General features: G+C 49.3%; 1 protein-coding gene across 2 annotated transcripts in view; it reads right to left on the bottom strand.

The window, feature by feature from the left end:
• Positions 1 to 16715, bottom strand: part of BMP6 (bone morphogenetic protein 6) — a 148231-nt gene extending 131516 nt beyond the window's left edge. For both annotated transcript variants that reach the window (XM_040249283.1, XM_040249284.1), the window contains exon 1: positions 15325 to 16715. In XM_040249283.1, the coding sequence (XP_040105217.1) occupies positions 15325 to 15934 (610 nt within the window). In that variant the 5' untranslated portion in view covers positions 15935 to 16715. The remainder of the gene's footprint in view (positions 1 to 15324) is intronic.
• Positions 16716 to 24297: the final 7582 nt, after the last annotated feature.

The following is a 24297-nucleotide window of genomic DNA, read 5'->3' as shown; positions in this document are numbered from 1 at the left end:
CGCTCATCAAGTAAACTGTGAGAGAACTACATTTGCGGCTTCCCTGGCCTCCCTCCACGCTAGGGCTAATACATATCCTGGAAACAAGTGTGCTTATGTCTGGCATGCTCTGGTAAGGAGAGCAAAATGGAAGTGCGATCAGGAAGGAAAACAAGCTTCTCTGTCCCGAGACCTACCTGTCTCACGACACATAATTTAAGGACTAAAGAGCTGTTGAAACAACTTCTCTAACAGCCAATAAAAAGAGATACATCCCATTTCGCATGCCCTTACTCTCATTTGACGTTTATTCCAACCCATTTGGACCCACTTGCTCCCACTTAAGCCTTCTCTCCGATTGACTGCTCAGAGGCTCATTCTGCCTGATTCATTTCCCCAATGGTCTGGAAAGAAGACAGGTGGGGGTGATAACTCCCCACTGCTCCAGGCACCCACTCAAGAGACCATCCTCGCCCTGGCCAGCCCTCACTGCTTCTGGTAGGGGAATCTCAACCCTGCCCTGAGTTTTGACCTGGTTTGGGTTTTTAAACACTCTCTGTTGCTTGATGGGGAGCTGAGTGACTTCGCTTCAATAGACATGATGTCACCCCCTCAGCCCTTATGCAAACAGTGTCTAACACCTTCACGTTGGAAGCCGAGCCAGCCGCCCCCAGGAGAAGCTGACAAGATAAGTATTTTGTGTCGGCACCTGCGGGCGGAGTCAGGGCGCAAGCTGGAAACTTAAATTTAGACCCAGCAGCACTTCTGACTCGATGAACACTTCTTAAAGTCATAATGACTGACATCAGAGAGAGGAAAAATAACATTTCTCCTTTCCAAGGCCTTTTTTTCCCTTCCCTCCACCATCCAGAAAGTCACAGAATGTAAACCCAGCAAGAAGGCAGTGTCTTGTTTTATGACCACCGGTGACATGCAAGTTCGGAAGCGTGCCTCTTATCTGCAGGGATTCACCACACTGAGGCTTCTCTCCAACAGCTGGGGTTATTGCAAGGAGAGACAGAGAGAGAGACAACCACACGCAGTCATTACATATAGAGAAACTGACCCCCATCCACCCCACCAGCATCTATTGAGTACGTGTAAAGTACGGCACAGTGCAGGTACTTGGGGAGAGAAGAGGCGTCCAGGTGAACAAAGCATCACACGATGAAGAATCAGGGACGTGGGTGTGGAAGGTGATTTGCCCAAATCCCCCCAGCAGGCAGGTGGCAGCACCCTCACAGGAACACAAGGCTCCCAGCTCCTGCCTCTAACCACACTAAACTCATCCGCAACACAGCTGACCTTCAAACGTGCCGTGCTGCACCAGGGAAGGTCACTAGACCCCACCATTCTTTCCAAGAGGCGTGGTGAGTGGTGAGCAAATGTCCAGAAGGCTTCCTCGAGAACACAGCCTGGGAGCTGGGCTGTGGAAAACAGGTCCCACAGAGAATGTGGAAATGGGCAGAGATACAACGAAAATGAGAGAAATCGGGAGAAAAGGCCAGAGGAAGGGAATCAAGGAGCAGACGTGGCTAGCTGAATGGCAGTGGAGATGAGGAGGGGAAGGATGAAGTGGAAACAGGGTGGAGTCAGATGGCATCCTGGCCTCCTCAGGGGAGGAGGAGCCAATGAAGGTGATGGAGGGGGAAACAGGTCACATCTGTGCTACAGACACACCGAGCTGGCGCCGGTGCAAGGGCGGCCGGCACAGCACCCCAGGCCAAGGTCGCAAAGACCTCATCTGGGGAACAAGGGAAGAGAACGCAGGAGGAAGATGGGAGTGAGAGATTTCAGACGTAGAAACAGCAGGTCCGGCAACCACTTGGATGTGGGCATGAGGCTGGACCAAGGGCGCCCCTGAGCAGTCAGCACTCTGGTCCTCAAGCCTCGGTCAGCAGCCCCCGTCTACGCCGGCTTCTTCAAGTGCCGATTCCCACAGGAAGCCCCCGCGTCCCGGCTGGCTCCAGGAAGGCTTTCATTGCATTGACAGCGAGAGATCTGTGCTGACTCCGAACTGAATGACTGTCCTGCCGTGAGACGGGTACAGACACGGAAACTGCCCGGACGGTTTGGTAACCACTTGACCCATCATTTTATATCAGTGGGATCTGACAAACTGAGGCTTGATTTTTTACATATTTTTTTTCCATTTCCCTTCTCTAATCATTCATTTTTAATGAATTTGACACAAGTAGGGGTCCACAGAAACTGGACATTTGGACATTTTTAAAAACCCAACTGGGGCTTGCACAAAAACATCTTGAGAAGCAAACTTTGACCACACTTTGAATGGACGGGCGAGTAAGAGGGGCTCACGTGATCAGGGGCTCCCACTGGAGACCTCCCTGGGGCTGACATCTGGCCGCCAGAATCCCCCAGTTCCCGGGCCCCATCACCGCAGCCCACTCAGCCTGCGCGCGCATCACCTGAAAGGTGCCACCCAGCCTCGTTACCTCCTTATTCCTGCATCTGAGCGGGCTCCCCCACCCCAAACCCATGGCGATCCCAGCCCGTGTGCAGGTCGAGTATTACATGCCAACCCTCTGAATCTTTTTTTTTTTTCCAGGAAATGTTCCCAAACAGCTATCTAGGGGACAGAAAAAGAACCAGGAAAGAGCAAACAGTCACAGAAGCTAAGCAGAGGACTTCTCAGGACTGCAGCGGGCGGTAAGATGTGTCAGAAGGTTAAAGGCTTTCAGAGAGGAGGGTGAAGACTCGGGGAAGGGTGCTTAGTCGTCTTTGACAGAAGAATGTCCCCAGAGGGAGGGGGACAGAAGTCAGACTGCAAGAGGACAGTAGAAAGTGGGCGAGCTTCGCTGAGTGGTGGGGGAGGCGAGGAGAGAGCTCAGCAACTTCACCAGACTGTCCTATCGTGTGAATAGACTGGGTGCTATTTGAAACATTAACACGACTCTCAGTAACAATCCCCCCCCTCCCACCGTTCTCCAAATTCTCCCCTATCTACTAACGGTTAGGGCTTCCCTGGTGGCTCCGTGGTAGAACATTCACCTGCCAGTGCTGGAGATGTGGGTTTGATCCCTGGATCGGGAAGATCCCCTGGAGAAGGAAATGGCAACCCACTCCAGTGTTCTTGCTGGGAGACTCCCTGGCTGGCTACAGTCCATGAGATTCTAAAAGGGACATGGTTTAGAGACTAAAACACCTACTACAGAGCTGCTTAACCCCCACCTACTAATGGTAAATCTGTAGCTATAAAGTCCGTTTTCTTCCTTGCTGAGATAATAGGGTAAGTGACATCAGTCATTCTTCAAAGCAAAAGGCCATAAAGAAATACAATACTTACCTGTTCTTACACCCCCCTCACCCAGACACACAAAACAAGGATGCAATTCTATTTAAGCTTCCAGAATCCTTGGAGAAAGATAAGCCTAGCAGGGCAAAGTCAGGAGTAAACTGGAGTCTGCTTTCTTAAATGTCTTGGACTTGTGCCCTAGCTCAACTGCCAGAATTTGAAACAGAGACACAAGCAAGCATCTTGGTGACGTTTGCCCGAAGCATCAAACCCTTTCAGCTTGAGTATCAAGGAGATGCCAACGGTGTCTCTAACCATCCCCAAAGGGCCCCAGATGCTTGATCTTGAAATCAGAAGAGGTCTGCTGATTATTATGATGTCCTATAAAAAAATTTAAAAAAAATACAGGAGGTGAGATACAGGATGGAGGCCAGTAAACACTGCAAAGAGTGGGCTTGACCCGGGAGAGTTCTCTGATCCAAAATAATCATTCACAAGCATCTTCAGCAAATTCCATTCTTAAGGATGTTCCAAGCACATACAGTAAAGCATGAACTGAAATGGCATCAATGAAAGATGGGTTTTCACTACATTACCTCAATATTAGGATATTATCCCATTTCCTGGCATAGGCAACCATTTAAAAAGAATAGCTCTGGATACACTATCTTGACTGTGGTGATGGCTTCAGAGGCACTTATATAAGTCAAAGTTTATCGTATCGTATACTTTAAATAAGCAGCTTCCTGTATGTCAATGATACCGCAAGAAAGCTGTTGGAAAAAATTAATCAGAAGATACACACATGGAACACTCCTAGAACCCCCGAGCATTATAAAGTCTGGGGTTTCTCTGCTATATTCTAGAGAAGGAAAAGGCTGCGGCAATCAGGGTCCAGCTAGGGAAAGAGAAACCCTAGCAAGTGTTTACGACAGAAGGAATTGAATGCATGGGACTGCTGGCATCACAGTGGGAGAGGCAAGCAAGTCACGGTGAGACAACCCACAGACGAGCAACAGCCCGAAGCCACAGCTGCCTTCAGGAGAAGGAAGAGGGCCTGGGGCCACCCATGCAAGTCGGCCGAAGCCACTGGAAAGGCAGCCGCCTGCGGTCCCGGCCCTGCTCTACAGGGAGACCAGGGAAGGGTCAGGAGAGGCTATTAGGGCAGAGAAATGACACAAGGATGCTTCATGAGGGAAAAGGGGTTACAGAGCAAAAGTCAGCTCAAAAAGCTCAAAAAAGCATGCTAGCAGACTTCCCTACTGCTGGGTTTAACATGCTCTCAGACACAGGATCTCCAAAAGAAGAATGTAACGCTAAGTGCTTCCATGCTCTTCCTCTGCAGAGCATTTGGGAGAAGTGTCCCATGAAATGCTATCAGGAAAACGCTGATCCAGCCCAATATTCACATCTACAGACAAAGAAAGACGCTGAGATTTGGCTAAGTGGCTCGAACAGGCTAAAAAGGGATAACACAAAGACAGGAGGCTTAAGCTTCTGGAATCTTAATCAAGCGCTCTATCTTCAACTCTGCACTGAAGAGGCCTTAAGGCACTTTCTATCACCCTCAAGAAAACCAGCTACTTAACCACTCTGGTGAGCGATGTGTTATTTTGGTGGTAGAAGCTACGAGACTCCATGGAGAGGTGTATACAGTGTGCTGTTCATGACAACCAAAGGCATCAGCACCACAGAAAAAGAAAAAGATGTAAAAGAGGAAATAAAGGCAGTGGGGTGGCCAAATTTATTAATGGGAGGAAGAGGAGAGAGGGGGAAAGCAAGCTCCACGGGGTGCCACTCGCATGTGTGAGCCGTCCAGGCTTCCACCTCTAACAGTGATGACACGTAGGTGCTGTACGACAAACAGCCTCAAGCCAGCAGATATGCAAGTAAGGTGCAAGATTGGTGAGAGGGGTTCCCAAAGCTGGTATGAGGGGATTCTGCCCTAAAGAGACCCCAGCAAAATCAGAGGCCGGTTCCATGGCCTTTGGGAGAAACGCAACTCTCCAAATAGCTTCAGCTGAAGACACCTGTGCGTCCTCCTCACCTTACCCTCCATAAGCCTTTTGGCTCAGACTTCTGTCCCAGATGCTGCTGGTGGCACAGTGGGTGAGAATCCACCTGCCAATGCAGGGGACACAGGTTTAATCTCTGGTCCGGGAAGATGCCACGTGCCAAGGAACAACCACGCCAGTGTGCCCAACTACGGAAGCCTGCACGCTCTAGAACCCGCGAGCCACGGCTAATGAACCCACATGCTGCAGCTGCTGGAGACCCTGGGCCGAGAGCCCAGGCTCTACAGTGAGAGAAGCTGGCCCCGTGAGGGGCCCAGGCACCACAACGAACAGTGCCCGCTCCCCGCAACCAGAGAAAGTCACGTGCAACAGCGAAGACCCAGCACAGCCAAAAAAAATTAAAGTTTAACAGAGGAAAAGACTTCTCTCCCTCCAGAGAGAGCGCGAAACCCCCGTGAATACTAAGTCAGGTGATACGGAAGCAAGCTGAATTCCTCAAATGTACCGACACGGCCCTGTGCCAAGCTCCTCTTTTTGAGAGGTTTCATCTCCACAGGGGTGTGTCAGGCGATAAAGGGAGTTGTGTAGCTAGAATTGAGAAAATACCCCAATCACACAGATAGCTGACTCAAGGAGAACTGGGGAGAATTCGTGAAGGGTCTCACCTTACGATATTTGTGAAGAAATGCTCACAGGTCCCCAACCTACCTCAGATGAATCGCCAGCTATTTGTTCAACAGCACTCTTGAGGGTTACCATGTTACTTGATTATTGCCTTTTCTCCTTATTTACCATTAATCGGTATAGCCTTTTCTCATGGAAAACAGTTCAAAGCAAATGAGCCTAATCTACAAGACCACTAGTTTACGGAGTCTCTGTTAATTTAATTTTAACCTGATCTAAACAGTCTCTCCTGAGGAAACCTTTTCAAGTTCCCTGATCCTGCCACTAAGGGAGTAAAAGGTATTTTTGTGAGCTTCTCGATCCAAAACTCACACGAAGTTTTAACAATATTTTTTTCTTCCTTTCTGAAAGCTTGAACCCCTCTCCCCAATAATATCCCCCCCCCGATTTTTAATAATTTACAAGCACAGAATTCCTGATTCTTATCCATTCCTTAGGCTGCTTTCTTTTACTCCCCCAGTCCCGCCGAGCACGGATCAAACAGGGCACAAGCCAGGGAGAAATTTAATCGCTCGTATCTCTGCCTGAGGGATTGTCTAGGTACTATGGTGACAGACACCTCACTGAAAGCATGTGGAGGAAAAAAGACTTTAAACTCCTAGACTTATAAAAAAAAAGGGGGGGGCGGTTTCTAATGGAACTGCTGTCAACACACAGAAACACAAAATAAGGCCGACATAGTCAATCAAAACTATTCATATACTGATGGGGTAAAGCTGCCCAAACAATATTTTGATGGTATTTTCTCTTCCCCCAAACTCTATGTTGAATTTTTGGATTTTTATTGATTTGCTTTCCCAGCTAAATGTACAGTTTCTCCACAGATTTTTAGGTGAAACTACTCCATATGACACCATAAGCATGGACACATGTCATTAAACATTCATCCAAACCCACAGAATGGAGACCACCAATGGTGAGTCATAATGCAACCTATGGACCCTGAGTGATACTGTGTCCACGCAGGGCCACTGACTATAAGCTATGCACCAGTCTGGTGGGGAATGGTGGTCCTGGGAGGGGTTGGATGCATGTCAGGGTATGGGCGTATGTGGGAAATCTGAGCTTTTCACTCAGTTTTACTACAGACAGACTGTTCTAAAAAGTATTTTTACTGTGCAGCTTCTCAGCTAATTTATTCCGATAGATGTGTGTTCAATAACATCTGGGAGGGGGGAGTGAAACTTTTAGCCCTTCCTGATGTAGTTTTACAAAGCTCTGTCTTTAGGGTTATGTCAATTCGTAGATTGAAAGGGAAGGTGGGGAGAAAGTAAGTGGTCTCAAAGATCAAGGTCGATTATAAAAATCTCCCAGCCACATCAGCATAGAAAATAGCCCAGACAAGGCAGTGGTTAGTTCCTGCTCTCCCGATACGCAAGTCAGAATTTTCTGCCAGCCCGTGTTCGTGAACAGGAAACCAACAAGACTGTAAACACAGGAACCACCACCAACAGACACAGATGTGAAGGGCTGGAAGTTCCACTCTGGACAAGGTGAAAAGGCTAAGGGGCAGGGGAGTCGTAATAAAGCTGTCAGCTGGTTTCAAAGTTCAGCGGAGAGAGGGCTCCTGGGCTGTGCCGCCTGCCTGCTGAGAAGTCAGCCTGCTCCTCCCCCCTCGGACCGCTCAGATGATGAGAAAACAATCTGAACATCAGGTCAGCACGACGGAGCAAGGACGTCTGAGGCGTGGGACAATCCCCGACCTCTCTGGCAGGATCAGAAACCAAGGGCGTGTGCCCATGAACCCGAGGGCCAGGAAGGCTCTCCCACTCGGAACTAGAACCTCATTCTGCAAAAATGCTTGCAGGGGAGTCTTCAGCCCAGTCAGCTGGGACTGGGTTGGAGATAACTGGACCGTGGGGACCCATCCAGGAATTACCTGATGCAATTTAGATAGCATCTCTATTATGGACCCAGTCTCCTTAATAATGGACATGGGCAGGGCAGGAAGAGAATCAGAGCCTGTGAACATCAGTAGAACAATGCCGCTCAGGGCAACGTGGTTTTCAGCTCATTTTTGGAGAAGAAAACAACTCTTTAAGGTCAATGGTCCTTCAGCATACCAAAGAGGAGGATATTTATAGAGATGCTTAGTTTTTTTTTTTTTTCCTTTTCTAAAAGCAGAGTTCTAGGAGAAAATGCTATCCACTAAAAGAAAATCCACAAAATTCCAGATCTGGGCTCCCCACCTCTTGCCCTGGGCTGCAGTCTTGCATGCTTTTAATTTCTCCTGAATTATCCACTCACGTCTGACCAACAACGTTATGGCCCTATTTCTCAAATGCTTTAGGCTCTCTCAGTGGTTCTGTTGGTCGTTCCTCAGCTTGAGATGCACCGGCAATGCAGAGGAAGTGCACCTGAATACCTCTCACAAGTGTAACTACTAACAGAAGAGATGGCATGAACCTTTCACGCTGTAAATTCTAGGACCTATGGACGGCACAAATGGGTCGATCATCCCTAGTTGCCAATGGATAAAGGAAACCCAGCTTAAAAAAACAGGTTGTCCACTGCTGGGCATGTTCCTCCAGAAAGGCAACGTCATGGAAGATAGCTCCGTGTCTGCAGCCAGCTCCAGGGTCTAGCTTCATAAGGAGGCTGAAATTCTACCTATTGACAATGGGGAAAAAAATAATTGCAGAGGACAACATTTTCAAAACACTAGTAAGTGGAGCCAAAGAGTCCAATCAACTTCAGCAGACTACAATGTCTTATTTCTAAAGCTTGGAGGAGGAGACTAAATTAGGAGTTTGGGATTAACATATATATGCTACTATATATAAAATAGATAACCAATAAAGACCTACTGTATAGCACAGGAACATACTCGATATCTGGTAATAGCCTATCAGGGAGAAGAATTCAAAAAGATACATAGATACATACATATATATATATATATATGGATAACGGAATCATTTTGCTCTACAACTGAAACTAACATATCACTGTAAATCAACTATACTTTAATGAAAAATTTTTTAATAAAAACACAAAAAATAAAACTAAAAACCATTAAAAAATAAAAATAAACTTATAGAGGAAGACAAACAGGTATAACTGCAGTTTCAAGAATTTCTGGCATGCACAAGACTGTAGAGGTTGATATATCCCCGGTTCTTTAACTAGCTTTCATGAAAACAAAACTGGCTTTCCTTCTCCTTAACACAAGTGTCACCACTATCCTAAATCGCCGGTAGGATTAGGGGTATTTTCTGGTCCCAAGTTTCCAGAGGACAAAAGGTGTAAGAGAGGAGAGCCAGGAGGTAAGGATATTATGAGCAAATGTGCTTACATAAAAGCAACTCAGCTGTCACGACGAAAACAGAAATGAAGACAGAACACACCGGCTCTTTGTGGGGAAAACAGAAGGGGAGGAGAGGCTGCCAGCTGCTGGTGTGGACCAGCCCCTGGGAGACACCATGCGGCCAGGACAGCTATGTCATCTGCCTGGGACAAGCTGGGTAGACTGATGGTCTGGGATGGCAGGGGAGGAAGGTGAATGTGAACCAGCTGTTTACACGCGTGGGCCTCTCAAGGGCTCAGCTCATAGCAAGCATCTACACTGGTTTCTACCCCTTTTACTCACACTTACGGAAGCCTGGACTACTCTGGAACACGATGATCTGATTAAAATATTGCCCACTTGTCTTCCCACTGTTGCAGGCACCAAAGGTGATGTCACAAATTTACACAAGAAGAAAGAGTGAAAAACCAGAATAAGGCTCCAATGGAAAAATTAAAAGTGCAATGTCTTCATATTAAGAAAAACACAGCCTCCCGTGGAATAATCCATTGTTAAACACAGGATGGTAAACAGGAGAGGAAAAAGTACCCAAAGCTGATTAATTACCCAAGAAATGGTACTCGCCTCACTTTCCTAACTCAGCTTCGTAAACAGACTGGAGAGAGGCAAAGACAAGAGTGGCTGGTCATCTGAGAGTCTCTGATATCCAGTATTCACCGTCTCACTCCCATATCCAAGGAAAACGTGTGAAACCCAACATTCAAAGTAGCCAAACTCTCAAGGCAGGGGGACGAAGCAATTATATGCGGAAGAAAGTGCTGAACTGTGGGGATTTTTTCACTGACACAGATGTTTATATCACTAGGAATCCTTCCTCTATGCGAATCAGAGGTAAGTTCTCAACAGAGGAACTAAGAATGACTCAACACATCTAAAAAGGATTTATACCCATTCTTAGAAGGACATTCAGAGGAAGCACCATCTGAGAGCTAAACAATAGTATCTGCTTGCCCTTTGATCCAAGTTTAAGAACATTTTGTACAACTTGGTTGAAATACCACTGAATTTCACATTTAGTATTTGAAATCTCTTTAGGGGACCATCCACTGCTTTTCTGAGCCACACTCTTGCAATCAAGTTCTTCAAACTATTTTTGCTGTGAATAGCTTGCAGGCATGGATTTATTTTTTCTTAACAAAAATCTTCCTAAACACAGGCAGCTTAAATGAAAAATAGGCCCACTGATCATATAAGAAAAAGACACAACAGTGTATCTGGTTACAAATCCAAGGAAAGAGTACTCCATTTTTCTTCTAATTTATGTTTCCCAAGAGTAATTTTGTTCAGAAGATTGCCAGTATTTTTAGTACAATAAGTTTCTTGTTACTTGTAGGAACACATGCTGATTCCTTTTTCTGACCATAGTTTGAGTTTTTTTGTGTGGGTTTTTTTTTTTTTTCCATTTTATCCTAGCATCTGTGGGCTTCCCTGGTGGCTCAGCTGGTAAAGAATCTGCCTTCTATTCAGGAGACCTGGGTTCAATCCCTGAGTTGGAAGATCCCCTGGAGAAGGGAAAGGCTACCCACTCCAGTGTTCTGGCCTGGAGAACTCCATGGACTGTATGGTCCACGGGGTCGCCAAAAGTTGGACACCACTGAGTAACTTTCACTAGCATCTGTAGATCAATACCTCATTAACTTAAACTCTGAAATGCAGAGATTTAACTAAAACTTTGCACTACTCTCAAACATAATGCTTATTATGAATTAACATACACATGGGTAACTAGAGAGGTGTTTAATAAAGCCTGAAAATATACATCAGATTGTCATGAATCTCAGACACTGAGATTACCTGTCTTCACTTACCTCAAATGTTTTACTTAATAAAAATCATGTAGGTTCTTGTTGTTCACCTAAAACTATCACAACGTTGTTAATCAGCTATACTCCAATACAAAAAGTTAAAAAAAAAAAATCAAGTAGGGACTTTCCTGCTGGGCCAGTGGTTAAGAATCCACCTGTCAATCCAGGGAACATGGTTTGATCCTGCATGCCTCAAGGCCACTAAGCCCGCTCGCCTGTGCTCTGCAACAAGCAACAGCAACCACTGCAATCAGAGGCCCCTGCACCAAACAAAGAGACGCCCCCACTCACTGCAACTAGAGAAAGGCCATGTGAGGCAATGCGGACCCAGCTCAGCCCAAATAAATACATTAAAAAGTTAATAAAAATCAGTATGCCACTTGTAAATGAGCTAAATAAAATCAGATATCCCCTAAACAGATTAGTGAAATACAAATTTTAAATGAATATGTCTAGTTTCATTCCCTCTTGACTAAGCAACTTCAGTATGCTCAGCATTGTGTTAGGAACTTAGGTTACAACAGTGGATAAGCCTGGTTGCTTTCTGAGGCTGATATCCTAGAGCGGTGACAAACAAAATGAGTAAGCAAATTTTAAAGGAAAAAAAAAAAAAAAACAGCACTCCCTATGATAAGTGAAATCAAGGAAATAAACAGGGTATGGTGACCGTAAACAAGTGAGAAGGTGGGGGCCACACCAGTTTCTACCAAGTGGTTAGAGAAGGTTTCTTCTCAAAGATGAGTTTTAAGCTAAGACCTGAGACAGTTCAGGATACTTCTCCAAGGTCACCACATTGGCAGGCTTGCTTATCAAGCTGCCAAGACATTTTCAGCATTAGGAAACAAGGAGGAAAAGGCACCCATGGCCGGGATTGAATGCAGGTTAACGAGCACCCAGCTTGCCTGGCGCGCACTCTGCACACCAGCCGGTTAGAACGAAAAAAGTTACACATCAACAGACTGCTCTCCCAGAGAGTGGAAAACCGTCAACACAAACAGCAAATGACCAGCCTTGGGGATATGCAAAAGAAATGTATCCTGTTGATTCATACTTCCTGATGATGCCTCTCTGACTGACAAGGCTCCAAGCATTTCCAATGTATTTCATGAATAAGTTACTCCTCTGCCCCAGGAGGATGTTTACAACTATGTAACACATTCCCTTAGACCTACAGTTTGTAACTTACTTTGTAGCTTTCAGTTTGTAACTTACCTAACTCAGTAGGTATATAAGAACACTTTAAAACCCATCCTGCCACCTTCTGTAGGGTTCTTTAGTCATGTAATGCAGTAACTAACACGCCATTGACAGGGAGGAAGAAATCTGTGGATTGTCTCAATACCCTTAGAGAATCCACATTGCGAAGCAAGTACTGAGCTTTCCAGGTGGCACTAGTGGTAAAGAACCCACTTGCCAACTCAGGAATCGTAAGAGCCACAGGTTCCATCCCTGAGTCAGGAAGATCCCCTGGAGGAGGGCACGGCAACCCACTCCAGTATTTTCCCCTGGAGAATCCCCACGGACAGAGGAACCAAGTGGGCTGCGGCCCATAGGGTCGCAAAGAGCTGGACACAACTGAAGCGACTTAGCACAGCACAAGCAATTACTTCCTTCAAATGTACTGTCCTAACGATCAAAGCTATGATAATCAGATTTCATCCCATTTTTAGCCTCTCATAATAAAATCCTTTCCTACTGCTAAATGGATTAATATTAAATAGCATTGCCTGAGTGGCAGGTGACATGGCTTGTGACTTGGATGCAACTTACCTGGAAAGGTTTTCTCCTCTACCCATGTGGAGTCCAGAACCGCATCTACAGATAGCTATAACTTGCAATCAGAAAGTCTAAGAAGGGCTTGGGGCAGAACTCCCTACCTAGGAGTCTCTTTTGTTTCATAACAGCCTGTCCCTGGCCTGAAATGACACTATTATTGAGTTCTTTTAGAGTTTTTCAGTGCTATTTTTTGAATCTTTAAAAATCTTTCTGAAAAATCCCTAGGGAGATACTATGTTAAACGGTTGCTTTCGCAGGATAAGAGTTGACGAACAGCTTCAAGCAGTGTGGCTCAGAAGCCACGCGTACCTGTAGACCTGGAAAGCTCAGAAAAGCAAGGAGTGAGGAGAATTTGGAGGTCACTAAACAGCGAATGTCAAACTTTACAAACTTGCCTCAGGCCAGCTTACAATTTCAAATACCAGTGGTTCCCAAACATTGGAATCACCTGAGGATCTTTAAAAAACACTGATATCCAGCTTTCAGCCATGCATTGATTTCACTGATGGTGGTACTATCTAGACATCTAGGCCTAAAAGCCCTCCAGGTGACTCTCATGTACAGCAATGTTTGGGAGCCACTGACATAAAGAAGCATTGCTGTTAACTGCTTTCTGGAGTGATTTGATTGCCTTCAGAGGTCAGGATCTCCCGTGCCAGTGCTTCTGGACCGTGGCCACTAAGAGTCTGACTTAACTGCTCTGGGGAACAGCCCAGCATCGCGTATGCCAGGTTGAGAACCACGACCTTAAGCCTAGGAACTGTTTTCTGGAAAGTGTGCTACAACTGTCCCTGAAGAAGTCACAGTGCTATTCTTCCCACTTTGTTCAAGTTGGGGATTACCCCCACAAGGCAATGAAACATTTCTCCAAGGGAAGAAATTTAGGGGATTAGAGGTGGGGGTAATGAGGGCGAGGGAGGGGGTGGGATTTACTAAGACAGAAGCAGCAGAGATGTTAGAATAAGGAACAGCGCTGGTGCCTCCCCAGTGCCCCAGCTTGACTGACTGGCTTGAGAAATTCCTTAGAATACTTCTTGGAGGTGGCTCCACCTTGGCTTTGATCCCAATAAATTGTGAAAACTCCTGTCCAATCAGAACCCGTGGCGCTGCAAGGAGCCAGACAGGCAGGCCTGGAGCCTCCAGTCCCTGTGAGATTCTGCGTCAGGAGTTTCCCAGGAGGATGCCTGCACCCCTCGGACGTCTGCGGTCTTGCTCCATACCCTCCGGAACCCCGCCCCTCCGCCCCCGTCCTTTCTTCCCCCAAAGCTCGGCGGAGTTGATTCTCTCCTTGAAAGACTTATAAAGGACTCGCTTAAGGTTTTTGACATGGGGATTGTCCTTAAAAGACGGACGTCTCCGACGTGGCTTGGAGACGCGGGTGCTGCTCTGGCAATGCCTGCAAACCGACTTCGGGGCCTGGGCAGAGCCGCACGTCTCGCCCCGGAAGGGAAGTCCGCGGAGACCCACCCCACCGTGCGGCTGCGCCCGCTCGGGTCGTGACTCCCGCGCCCCACTTCTCCCTGCCTAGAGCGCGGCCCCTACATCGCTGCGTCTACGCTGAGTCAGTTTATGAATGAAGAGGAGCACAGATCGGAGGCACAGATCCTGGGGAAAGTCCTCCTCACGCCGTTCTCATTTACAGATGCGAAGACGCGAGGGGGAAAAGCTCTGACTCGGTCCGGGTTTGCCACAGAACATTTGCGGCTGAGCCCGATTTAGCCGCCCTTGAATTTCCATTCTGTTGCCTGGCAACCGGTTCAGACCAGCTCCGGGCCCAACCCCAGCCCCCAACTCGCACCCTTTCTCTGCCCGTGCAGCTTGGGCCGAGCTGATCAAGAGTTCAGCCTTTGGGGGCTCGGACCAAAGACATGTGAGCGAGGGTACTAGGGGAGCGACTCCAAGCCCACGCGAGCCCAGCTGGCGAGCCTCCCGCGGTCCTTTCGGGACTTCCTTGTGCATCCCTCCTCCCCCAAATCGGTGGACACTACTTAACCACAATCGTCAACTTTTCTACAGTTCTCAGCTGCTCCCGGTGGGAGAACAGGCACTCTCATAGAGTTGAGGACGCCGAACCAAACAGGAGGGGGAAAGTGTTGAAGCGCCTTCGCCGTCCCAGCTGGCCCCACTTGGGCCGGACTTTTCTGCCACAGTCGAGTTAACGGGGCCCGAGCCGGGCACCAATTGGGAAAAGCGCGGACTGTGCTCGGGCGGCTCGCGGAGACGCGCCAGCCAGCGCCGCATTCGGGACCCAGCGCCCCAGCCCGCCCCTGCGCCGCGGCGAGCAGCCAGGGGCTGGGAGCGCACGTGCCGCCCCCTCTCCCGCCCCCGGCCGCGCAGGTGGTGCGAGGGCAGCTGGCCGGTCCACGCTTCCCCGCCGGGGCCCCCAGCCCCAGGGGCTCCTCCACCCTCTCACTCCCTGCGCCCCGAGCCCAGGAGACTGGAAGGGGGAGAATGTTCTGGTTTTTACGCTACCTACCCACCCACCCCGCCTCCGATACTTACCCAGGTTCACAAAGCTCATGACCATATCGGCGTCGTTGAGGAAGGCGCTGTCCTGCGCGCTGGTCAATGGGGACGCGCCCCCGCCAGGCCCGGTGGCCAGGAGGCTCCCGCTGCCGAGGGGGTGCGCAGCGCCCGGCGATGGGGACCGGGGCTGGGACGCGCCGGCCCCTCCGCGCGGCCCGGGCTGCCGCCTCTCCTCGTCCGAAGCCCCGTCCTCCTCGTCGCCGGCGGACAGGGCGTTGTACAGGTCCAGCATGAAGAGGGGCGCAGACTTCAGCCGCCCGGGCGGGGGCTCCCCGCGAGCTGGCTGCTGCTGCTGCGGGAACACCGGGGGCTGCGGGAGGCCGTGCAGGGGCCGCGGCCGGTGTGGGAGCCCCAGCACCGACAGGATCTCTTTCTGCATCTCCCGCTTCTCGTGCGTCTTGAGCCGCCGGTACAGGAAGCCCGAGGAGGAGGTCTGCGGCGGGGGTGGCCGCTGCGCGTGGCCCCGGCTCCCGCCGTCCCCCAGCAACGGCCCCCCGGCGGCGGCGGCGGGCAGGGGCGGGGGCCCGCAGAAGCCGCACAACAGCCCCCACCACCAGCACAGCCACTGCACCGTCCGCCCCAGCATCCCCGCCGGGCCGGGCGGGCCCCGCGGGCCCCGCGAGGCGTGGAGCGGCGGAGCGAGGCCGGAGCGCGGCCGCGGTGGCCCTTGGCGTGAACAGCTCCCCCCGCCACCTCTCGGCGGACTCGCTTCCCCTTCCCGGCCTCAGTCCTTATCTCTCATGGTTCTCTGGGGCGCCCCCAGTTGCCCGGACTGGAAAGGAGGCGGAGGGGGCGCGATCCCCCCCGCAGAACCACTGGAGGGGCAAGGGGAAACCCCGCACTCCCGCGGAGGTCTCCGGAGGCGCAAGGTCCAGGCCAGGTGCGTCCGAGTCCGGGCCGCGCTGCAGAGGGCGTCCTCGCCGCCGGGCGGGTCAGGGGGCAGTTACTCTAGGGTCCGGCTGCCGACGCGCAGCCCTCCCGGGGCGGCTCACCAGCGTCGGGGGATGCCCGGCATCGCCCCCGCGCACGCTTGCGCCTCGCTCGCGCGGCCGCCGTGAAGTGTACCCCAGCCGGAGGGCCCCGGCCGTGGCGAAGAGAAGTCCCAAGGTTCCAACCCTCTCGGCGAGGCTTGAACTTCCTTCTCGCTCACAAACTCCGCGCCCCTCGGTCTCCGGATCGCCCTCGAGATCTCGGCGCGCTGCTCCCCTGCCCGAGCGCAGGCGGTCAGGATCCTGCTCTCCGTTCCGTGCTGGCTCGGCTGCCCCCACCCCGGCCTAACCCCGGTTCGCAGAAGGGATGGGAGGGACGCGGGCCGGGGCGCGGAGCGGCGGCGGCGGCAGCGCCGGAGTTCGCAGGCTCCCGCCTCTCGGAGCCCCGCTGCCCGCAGCGGCCAACGTGGGCTTTCTGGTGCGCCTCTCGCCCAGGTACCGCACTCCAGCCCCCGGGACGCCCCGCCCCTCTGGAGACGGACAGGCCGGCCGCCAATGGAGAGGCGCGCCTCGTCGGTATTTAAATGGACCCGCCCCCTTCTTGCACCGTCCCTCTCCCGGGAGGCGGCGCCTCCGCCGAGCGTAGGTTTCAAGTATAGAGATTTCTCGCAGGCGTCCCGGGAGCAGCGACTCAGAAAGGCAACCAGATCATCGGTAGGGAGAACGATCTGATCAGAGCCCAGTGGAAACCTTGCTCTTTTACGATTCCATAAAAGGCCTAAACTGATGTTTTTAACTAAATAAAAGTAAAGTCAGCTGTTAAGTCAGGGTCACCTGACTCAGTTGAGGAAGAACAGAAAAATGATGATTTTCCCATTCCTTTCTTATTGTCTCTAATTGATGAAATGTAGTCATTTAACAGTCACGTGGCTTCTCCAAGACAGCTGCTGGGACTTGGGGCACAGCTGTGGACAAGCTGCTCCCAAAAGCCACAAAGAGGGTCAAGCATAAGCCAAACCCTTCGTCCAGAGGGCTTGGGCCACAGTATTTTGATTTATTTCTTCATTTGGGCTTCGGCTTTGCTTCTTAGGGGCTTCCCTAGTGGCTCAGTGACGAATCTGCCTTCAATGCAGGAGACCAAGGTTGGACCCCTGGGTTGCGAAGACCCCCTGGAGCAGGGAATGGCAACCCACTTCAGTACTCTTGCTTGGAGAATCCCATGAACTGAGGAGGCTAGGGGGCCACAGTCCGTGGGACCAAAAGACTAGGAAACAAATTAGCAACTAAGTACTGGCACTCCACTTCTTAAGCTAGCCCCCAGAAGAAAGCCAGTGTAATCAGATCCTATAGAAAAACGCACCCCCACCGCCATCTTCTCGGAAAGGTTTTAGTGCTTCTCCAGTTTGACTGTTAAGGTTGCATCTTAATGTATTGAAATGCACTCTATTTCACACAAAGCCAGATCAGTAAAACTTGAGGTGAAGTGGTACAGGTAATTTCAGTAACTGTAGGGGCTTGGCATGTTCCCCTTATAGACAGGGCCCTGAAACTCTGGTTGCTGGGAACATTAGACAAGATCAAGCACGTAAAAAGCGTTATAATTTTATGGTAGGCCCCCTTCTCAGCTAAAGACACTGCCCCTCCACCCAAACACCACGACCACCATCTGCCATCCAGGATGCAAATTCATTTGCTCTTCCCATCCAAAAATGCCAGTTATTGGTGCATCTTAAAAGGAAGTTCTCGTAAAACATTTTGATCTTTTATCTACCTGGTGAAAACATGTGCCTTAGAAATCAATACTGACCTGGCTGCCTTGGTTCACAGAGTCCAAGGCATTTGGGAGCCAGACCAACCAAATACATAGAGCCTTATAGGATCTGTGATCTTATGGGATCATGAGGTTTCTGCTGATTCACGCCTTATAAGCATGTTTACCTTGTTTCAAAGAATCTGTTTTGAATAGGTAAGTGTCTTTACCTCCCATCACCCCCACCACTCACTGGATTGCTCTTATCTGTTGTCCTGTTTCAGCCCAGACACACTGGTCTTTAGGATAGACTTTGGTTTTACAAATGTCCTATAGCCATTACTCTCAGGCAAGACAACATCAGCCACACTGACGGCCAATCTCTAACCATCCGCAGGGGTTGTTTTCATCTGAAAAGAGGAACACATCAATCCCTTGGTCTGGGATTCCAGGCCACTTAGAATTCAAGAGCCTCCATCTCCCTCTTTCTTCTGCTGGGACCAGTTAGCAGCGTGAAGTCATTGCAGCCCCCAAGAGCTCTGATTCAGAAGATCTGAGGTCTCAGCAAGTACCTGTGGGCTTCCTCCTTTCTCGAACCCAGTCACGCCTTCTTAAGACTTCTAGTGAGACATGAGAAGAATGAAGCAGCTCCAGCCTGTCAGGGCAGTGGGGAAAGCCCTGGAAAGCCAAAGAACCCTGAGCATAGAGCACTTCGGGAGGCCTGTGCCCTTCAGCACACAAAGGCAGACCATGACTTGTCTATTGAACACGCACCTATTACATGAGCCAGAGGAGAACTCAGGCAAGCACACCACGGTCGCCTTTTCTCAGATACTTGGTAAGAGGTAGATGGACCTATATGACCTGGGTCTAAAACGGCCCTTAGTGATTTGTAATCAACATCTGTGCAGCAACCCTGATTCAGCTCTGCCATGGGCTCCACCAAGAAGTACTCTCAGGTCCTGTTGTGAGATGCTAGAAAAAAGGGGGTGCCTCCCAATGACAAACACAAGAGCACACGACTCTCTTGAGAGCCAGAGGGGAAACATATGACGTGAGATATGACAATGGTCATAAAGACGGTGACTCCTGACCGAGGACCACAGAAGAGGATGCACTCTCCTCACATCTCCACCGCCCCCTACACGTGCATATGTTTGTCCGAAAACACTCAAACATGGCCTCGGATCTGTTAGGGGAAAGAGGTATAAAGAGATACGATTCTGAAATTTTCACAGTCAAAATTGGGACCACTGCTTCTTCAAGCCAGTCTCAACTCCAGGTGGATAAGGGACGCCAAACCACCACCTCACCCCCTCCCTGCTTCTCTGACCCCTGCCCATCACCCACTCCAACCCTCCTCCAGAAGACCCAGGACTAGGGGCTGGGCAAAGTCCAGATGTAATTCAGGAGGGATGGAGGAAGGGCCAGAACAGATCTGCCTCTCAGGGTCGGCTGGGCTGTGTGATGGAGGGAAATCAGAGGGAGCTTCGCCCCCTGCAGGACACCTCAGTATCACAGCCCCTCTGCTCTGGGCCTGGCCTGGCTTCGTCAAGTTCTCTGCAATTCTCCAGAACATCTGGGTGGAAAGACGAGGAATTCGGTCAAGAAGCCGGATGTGGAAGCCAATCCATATCAAACATCTGGCGGCTTGGCTGACATTTCATGCAGATGGCCTTCCATTTTCTGGAGGAGGTTGCTGGTCCCAGCCCTGCCCACAAAGTAGGGGACTGAGGAACCCCTGCTGAAAAGCAAAGGATTGCCCTGTGCCTTTGGTGATACGGGGGTAGGATGGGAATCCTGTACCCAGGGGTCTGTCGGGGCACAGGGTAGGTCACAGAACAGAGTGTTTGTGAGAGCAGTTACCCATGTTCCTTTCATATTATGAGGATTTCCAGTTTACATTTATGACACGTGACCAAATAATTTCTGTTTTAAAAAGATGCTGCTATTAATTTGGTACATCAAATATTCTGTACTCTATGCTTTCCTTTGAATTATATTATTAGCAATAAACTGCAATTGCAGTCTTTGATTTGTGTACTGAATCATACGTGGGCGCCTCTCAACTGACGTTCGCAAGATGTAAGTAGCTGCTTTTAGAATTAATCTAACATAGAAGCATTGTAAGATATGCTGCTCTTGTGTTTAAAAGCCTGAGGTCTGGTCGCCTGGAATCCTTGGGCAGCTCCGCTCAAAATACTACGTTTTTATCTTCTACATCCCTGTAAGGATTTGAGTATTAACTTAAATTTCTCAATAAAATAATTTGCTCAGACTTTCAAAATGTCAATTTGGAGTTGCGTGAAAAGGAAATATGGTAAGTAAATGTTTGCAGAGTATGAGAAATGAGAATTTGAGAGTTAAATAAACATTGCTTCTGAAAGCTACACCTGTAAGGCAGCCTTCAAAATACAGGTCTCATCCAGAGGTCTGTGGTAACACTTGCATTCACTCACACTTTCCTTTTACTGTCAACTATTCAAAAATGCTGGGCATTCACACTTCAAAATATCATGCGAGCCATCATATTTTCCTACTCATGAAGGACATCTGGTGGCAAAGTGAAAAACTAATACATAAATCTGCTTCCAGAAAAATTTTCCACACTGTAACCCAAGCGGCAAACCTGTTACTCGTATGTGTGTGCCTCAGACTTTTCTCACCAGCTCACATCTTTATCATCCAAGGGTTTAGACAGGTTACGCTATATCAAGCCACAGAATCTTTAGAAACATCCAGAAGATTCATTTTTGAAATGTTCATTGGTTAACTGACATGAGCAGACGAAATTCTATTTTTTTTTTAACTGAGTTAAACAATGCTTAACACAGTCCCATGACTAGCTCTACTATCCCTGGAGTTTGGTTCCAAGAAATCACCGAACATTAAGTTCCACTGGGCGGTGCCTGAGGTCTCTGAGCTCCACCCGTCTGTGGTTCCCTTTGGATGCGTCCCTGGTGTGTCAACCAGAAGATCCCGTGAAAATATAACATGATTTTACTCCCAATCCTTTTCACTGGTAGCGCTGTAAGCAGGGTGTGGGGGTGGGGGGCAGGGAAAACCACACTGTACTGGATAAAATCAGGTTAAAAGGAAAACCAAGGCTGTCTTTGAAAGAGGAAGAGAAAGTCTGAGATGTGTACCAATGGGAAAGCACATGTTGATACTAACTGTTATTGTCGTTTAGTTGCTAAGTCATGTTCAACTGTTTGTAACCCCGTGGACCGTATCTCACCAGGCTCTTCTGTCCATGGGATTTCCCAGGCAAGAATGCTGGAGTGGGTTGCCATTTCCTTCTCCAGGGGATCTTCCTGACCCAGGAATCGAACCTGTGTCTGCTACGTTGGCAGGCAGATTCTTTACCACTGAGACATACAGGAAACTTGATACTAATTACCCAGCCTGTCTTCACTCATTCATTCATCTGACAAGTATTTGAACGACATATATTGAACACTCACATGTGCCAGGCTCTGTTAAAGGTTTGGGGACACCAAAGAGTCAGATTTTAGAAGGAGAATATTGACAATAATAAAACTAAGAAAATATATTCAGGTAGGCAGGCTATTGTGCCTGTGATTTAGCCCTCGGTATTCCACCTGTGAGTATGTTTCTGTACATTGCAGAGGGGACTTTGCAGACAGAATTAAGTTTGCTAAGCAGATAGAAGATTATACTGTAGTAACCAGGTGAACCCAATGTAATCACAGGGGTCCTATAAAGCAGAAGAGAGGGCTTCTTTCCTGGTGGTCCAGTGGTTAAGAATCCACCTTGCAATGCAGGGGACACCAGTTTGATCCCTGGTCCAGGAAGATTCCACAGAATGAAGCCTGTGCGCCCCAGTGACTGAAGCCCACATTGCAGCTGCTGAAACCCAAGCGCCTAGAACCCGTGCTCCCCAGCAAGAGGAGCCGCCACGATGAGGAGCCCACCCGACACAGCCAAGAGCAGACCCCTCTTGCTGCAACCAGAGACAGGCCTGAGTGCAGCAATGGAGGTCCAGCACAGACTAAACAAATATTAAAGTATATACATAAATCTTTATTTATACAAAGAGCAGAAGAGGGAGGAAAATGAAATAGAGCAGGCTGCAGGCGACTGGAGTCGCCTTGCTGGCTTCAAAGGTGAAAGAGCCAAGAGCCATGGGTGCAGGCACCTCTAGAAATGAGGGCAGATCTCAGGCGACAGCGAGAACAGGAATCTAATTCTGGTTTCTGTCAGCAACCTGAATGATCCTGGGAGCGGTTCTCACCCAGAGACTCCAGGAGGGAGCCCTGGGCAGCTGGGTCCTTGATGTCAGCCTTGGGGTGGGTGGGGGGACACCCAGAGCAGAGGAACCAAGGCCACCAACTGCCCACCTAATAAGTTTGTGTGGCTTTAAGCCACTGATGCTGTGGAATTTTCTTTCATGACAACAGGAAACTAGTAAGTATGTAGTACAGTGACAAGGGCTGTGGGAAAAAAATCAAACAAAGGAGAGGGGGTGAGGAGTGGGGACAGCAAGGAAAGGCTTCATTGAGAAGGGAACCCTTGAGTCCAGACCCAGCAGAGGAAAAGAGAATCAGCCTTGAGGTTATCTGGGTGAAGAGATTTCTGGCAGTAGGGAAACAGGATGTGCAAAGGCCCTGAGGCAGGGGCATGCCTGTTGTGTCTGAGTGAGAACAAGGAGGCCAGCAAAGCCAGCCCAGAGGAGAGAGGGGATGACAGTGTAAAACTGCGTGAGGTCTGCAGGGCTCAGGGGAGGCACAGACATAGGGGACAGACTTACAGACACAGCGGGGGAAGGAGAGGGTGGGATGAACTGAGAGGGTAGCGTTGACGCGTGTACATTACCAGGTGTAAAAGAGACCGCCAGAGGGGATTAGCTGTACGATGCAGGGTGCTCATGCCCAGTGCTCTGTGACAGCCTGGGTCGGGGGGATGGGGCGGGGGGTGGGATGAAGGTTCAGGAGGGAGGGGACACATTTACTCCTGTGGCTGATGCATATGGATGTATGGCAGAGACCAACACAACCAAATAAAGCAATTATCCTCCAGTTAAAAATACATACAATTTCATAAAACTCCCAAAACAAATACATCAGAACCCCAAGGAGGTGCTATTTATAATGGCAACAGGCCTGATCACTTTCATCCCTCTTTTCTCTCTTTTTCAGATGGGGTGAACTCTGCTGTGCGTCCTGCAGCTCAAAGACTCTATCATCTCCACTCTACCAGAGCCCATCTGGTGAGTTTTTTTATTTCTGTAATTGTATTCTTTCCATTTGGTTCTTTTTTTTTTTTTTTATAACGTCTGTTTCTTTGCTGAGATTTTCTGCTTTTTCATTTGTTTCCAGGGAATTTGTAATTGACTGTGGAAGCATTTTTCAGGACAGCTGCTTTGACAGCCTTGATGATTTGGGTGAGATGAGGTCATCTGACATCTGAGTGATCTTCGAGGTGGCGTTGGTCAGTAAGTTGGGGCTTTCTTGACTCTTGGCCTGGCAGGTGGTTTGGGGGGTTTTGAGCGAGTTTTTCGCTGGGGCTTTGCCTGTTGTGTGTACTTTTGTTTTGCACCCTGGGCACTCTATTCTGTCTCCAGTTTCTGTGCATGCGTGCTAAGTCACTTCAGTCATTCTCTGGACTGTGGCCTATGGACTGTAGCCCGCCAGACTCCTCTGTCCATGGGATTCTCCAATCAGGACTACTGGAGTGGGTTGCCATGCCCTCCTCCAGGAGACCTTTTCAATCCAGGGATCAAACCGGCATCTTTTATGTCTCCTGCATGGGCAGGTGGGTTCTTTCCCACTAGCACCACCTGGGAAGCCCATGAGACTCTGGGTCCTATTTACATCTTCTATCACACAGCTGTCCTGCCTAGGTCTAGCAGGCAGGTGCTGGCCTCCTTTTGCAGGCATGGCTGGTTCCAATGCCGACTTAGTTTTTAGAGGCTTTGTGGTTTCATCATCTGCATGGTTTGTCCGGTGTTGTTGGAGTGTTCTCATTCATGTTAGCGCTGCCTGAAGGGCCAGTCTTCCCCACACAGACGCCTGGGTGTCTCTCTGTGGGGCGAGAGTCCTTTGGAGACAAGGACTCTCTCTTGGAGTCAACTTTTAAATACCCATATACTAGTGACCTGCAGCCAAATGTTGGTTCCAGGACGGTTTCCACCAACGACCGCATCAGTCATTTCTATTGTTGTCATTGGGATATGGAGCCGATGATTTAATTGATTTTAACAAATTCCATATAGTCCCAAACACAAATAAAGGTAGCTTAATTAAAACA

The sequence above is a fragment of the Oryx dammah genome, unplaced genomic scaffold (assembly GCF_014754425.2).
Source record: "Oryx dammah isolate SB20612 unplaced genomic scaffold, SCBI_Odam_1.1 HiC_scaffold_11, whole genome shotgun sequence".
In the NCBI taxonomy this organism is placed as follows: domain Eukaryota; kingdom Metazoa; phylum Chordata; class Mammalia; order Artiodactyla; family Bovidae; genus Oryx; species Oryx dammah.
This window is presented reverse-complemented; position numbering and strand designations above follow the sequence as displayed.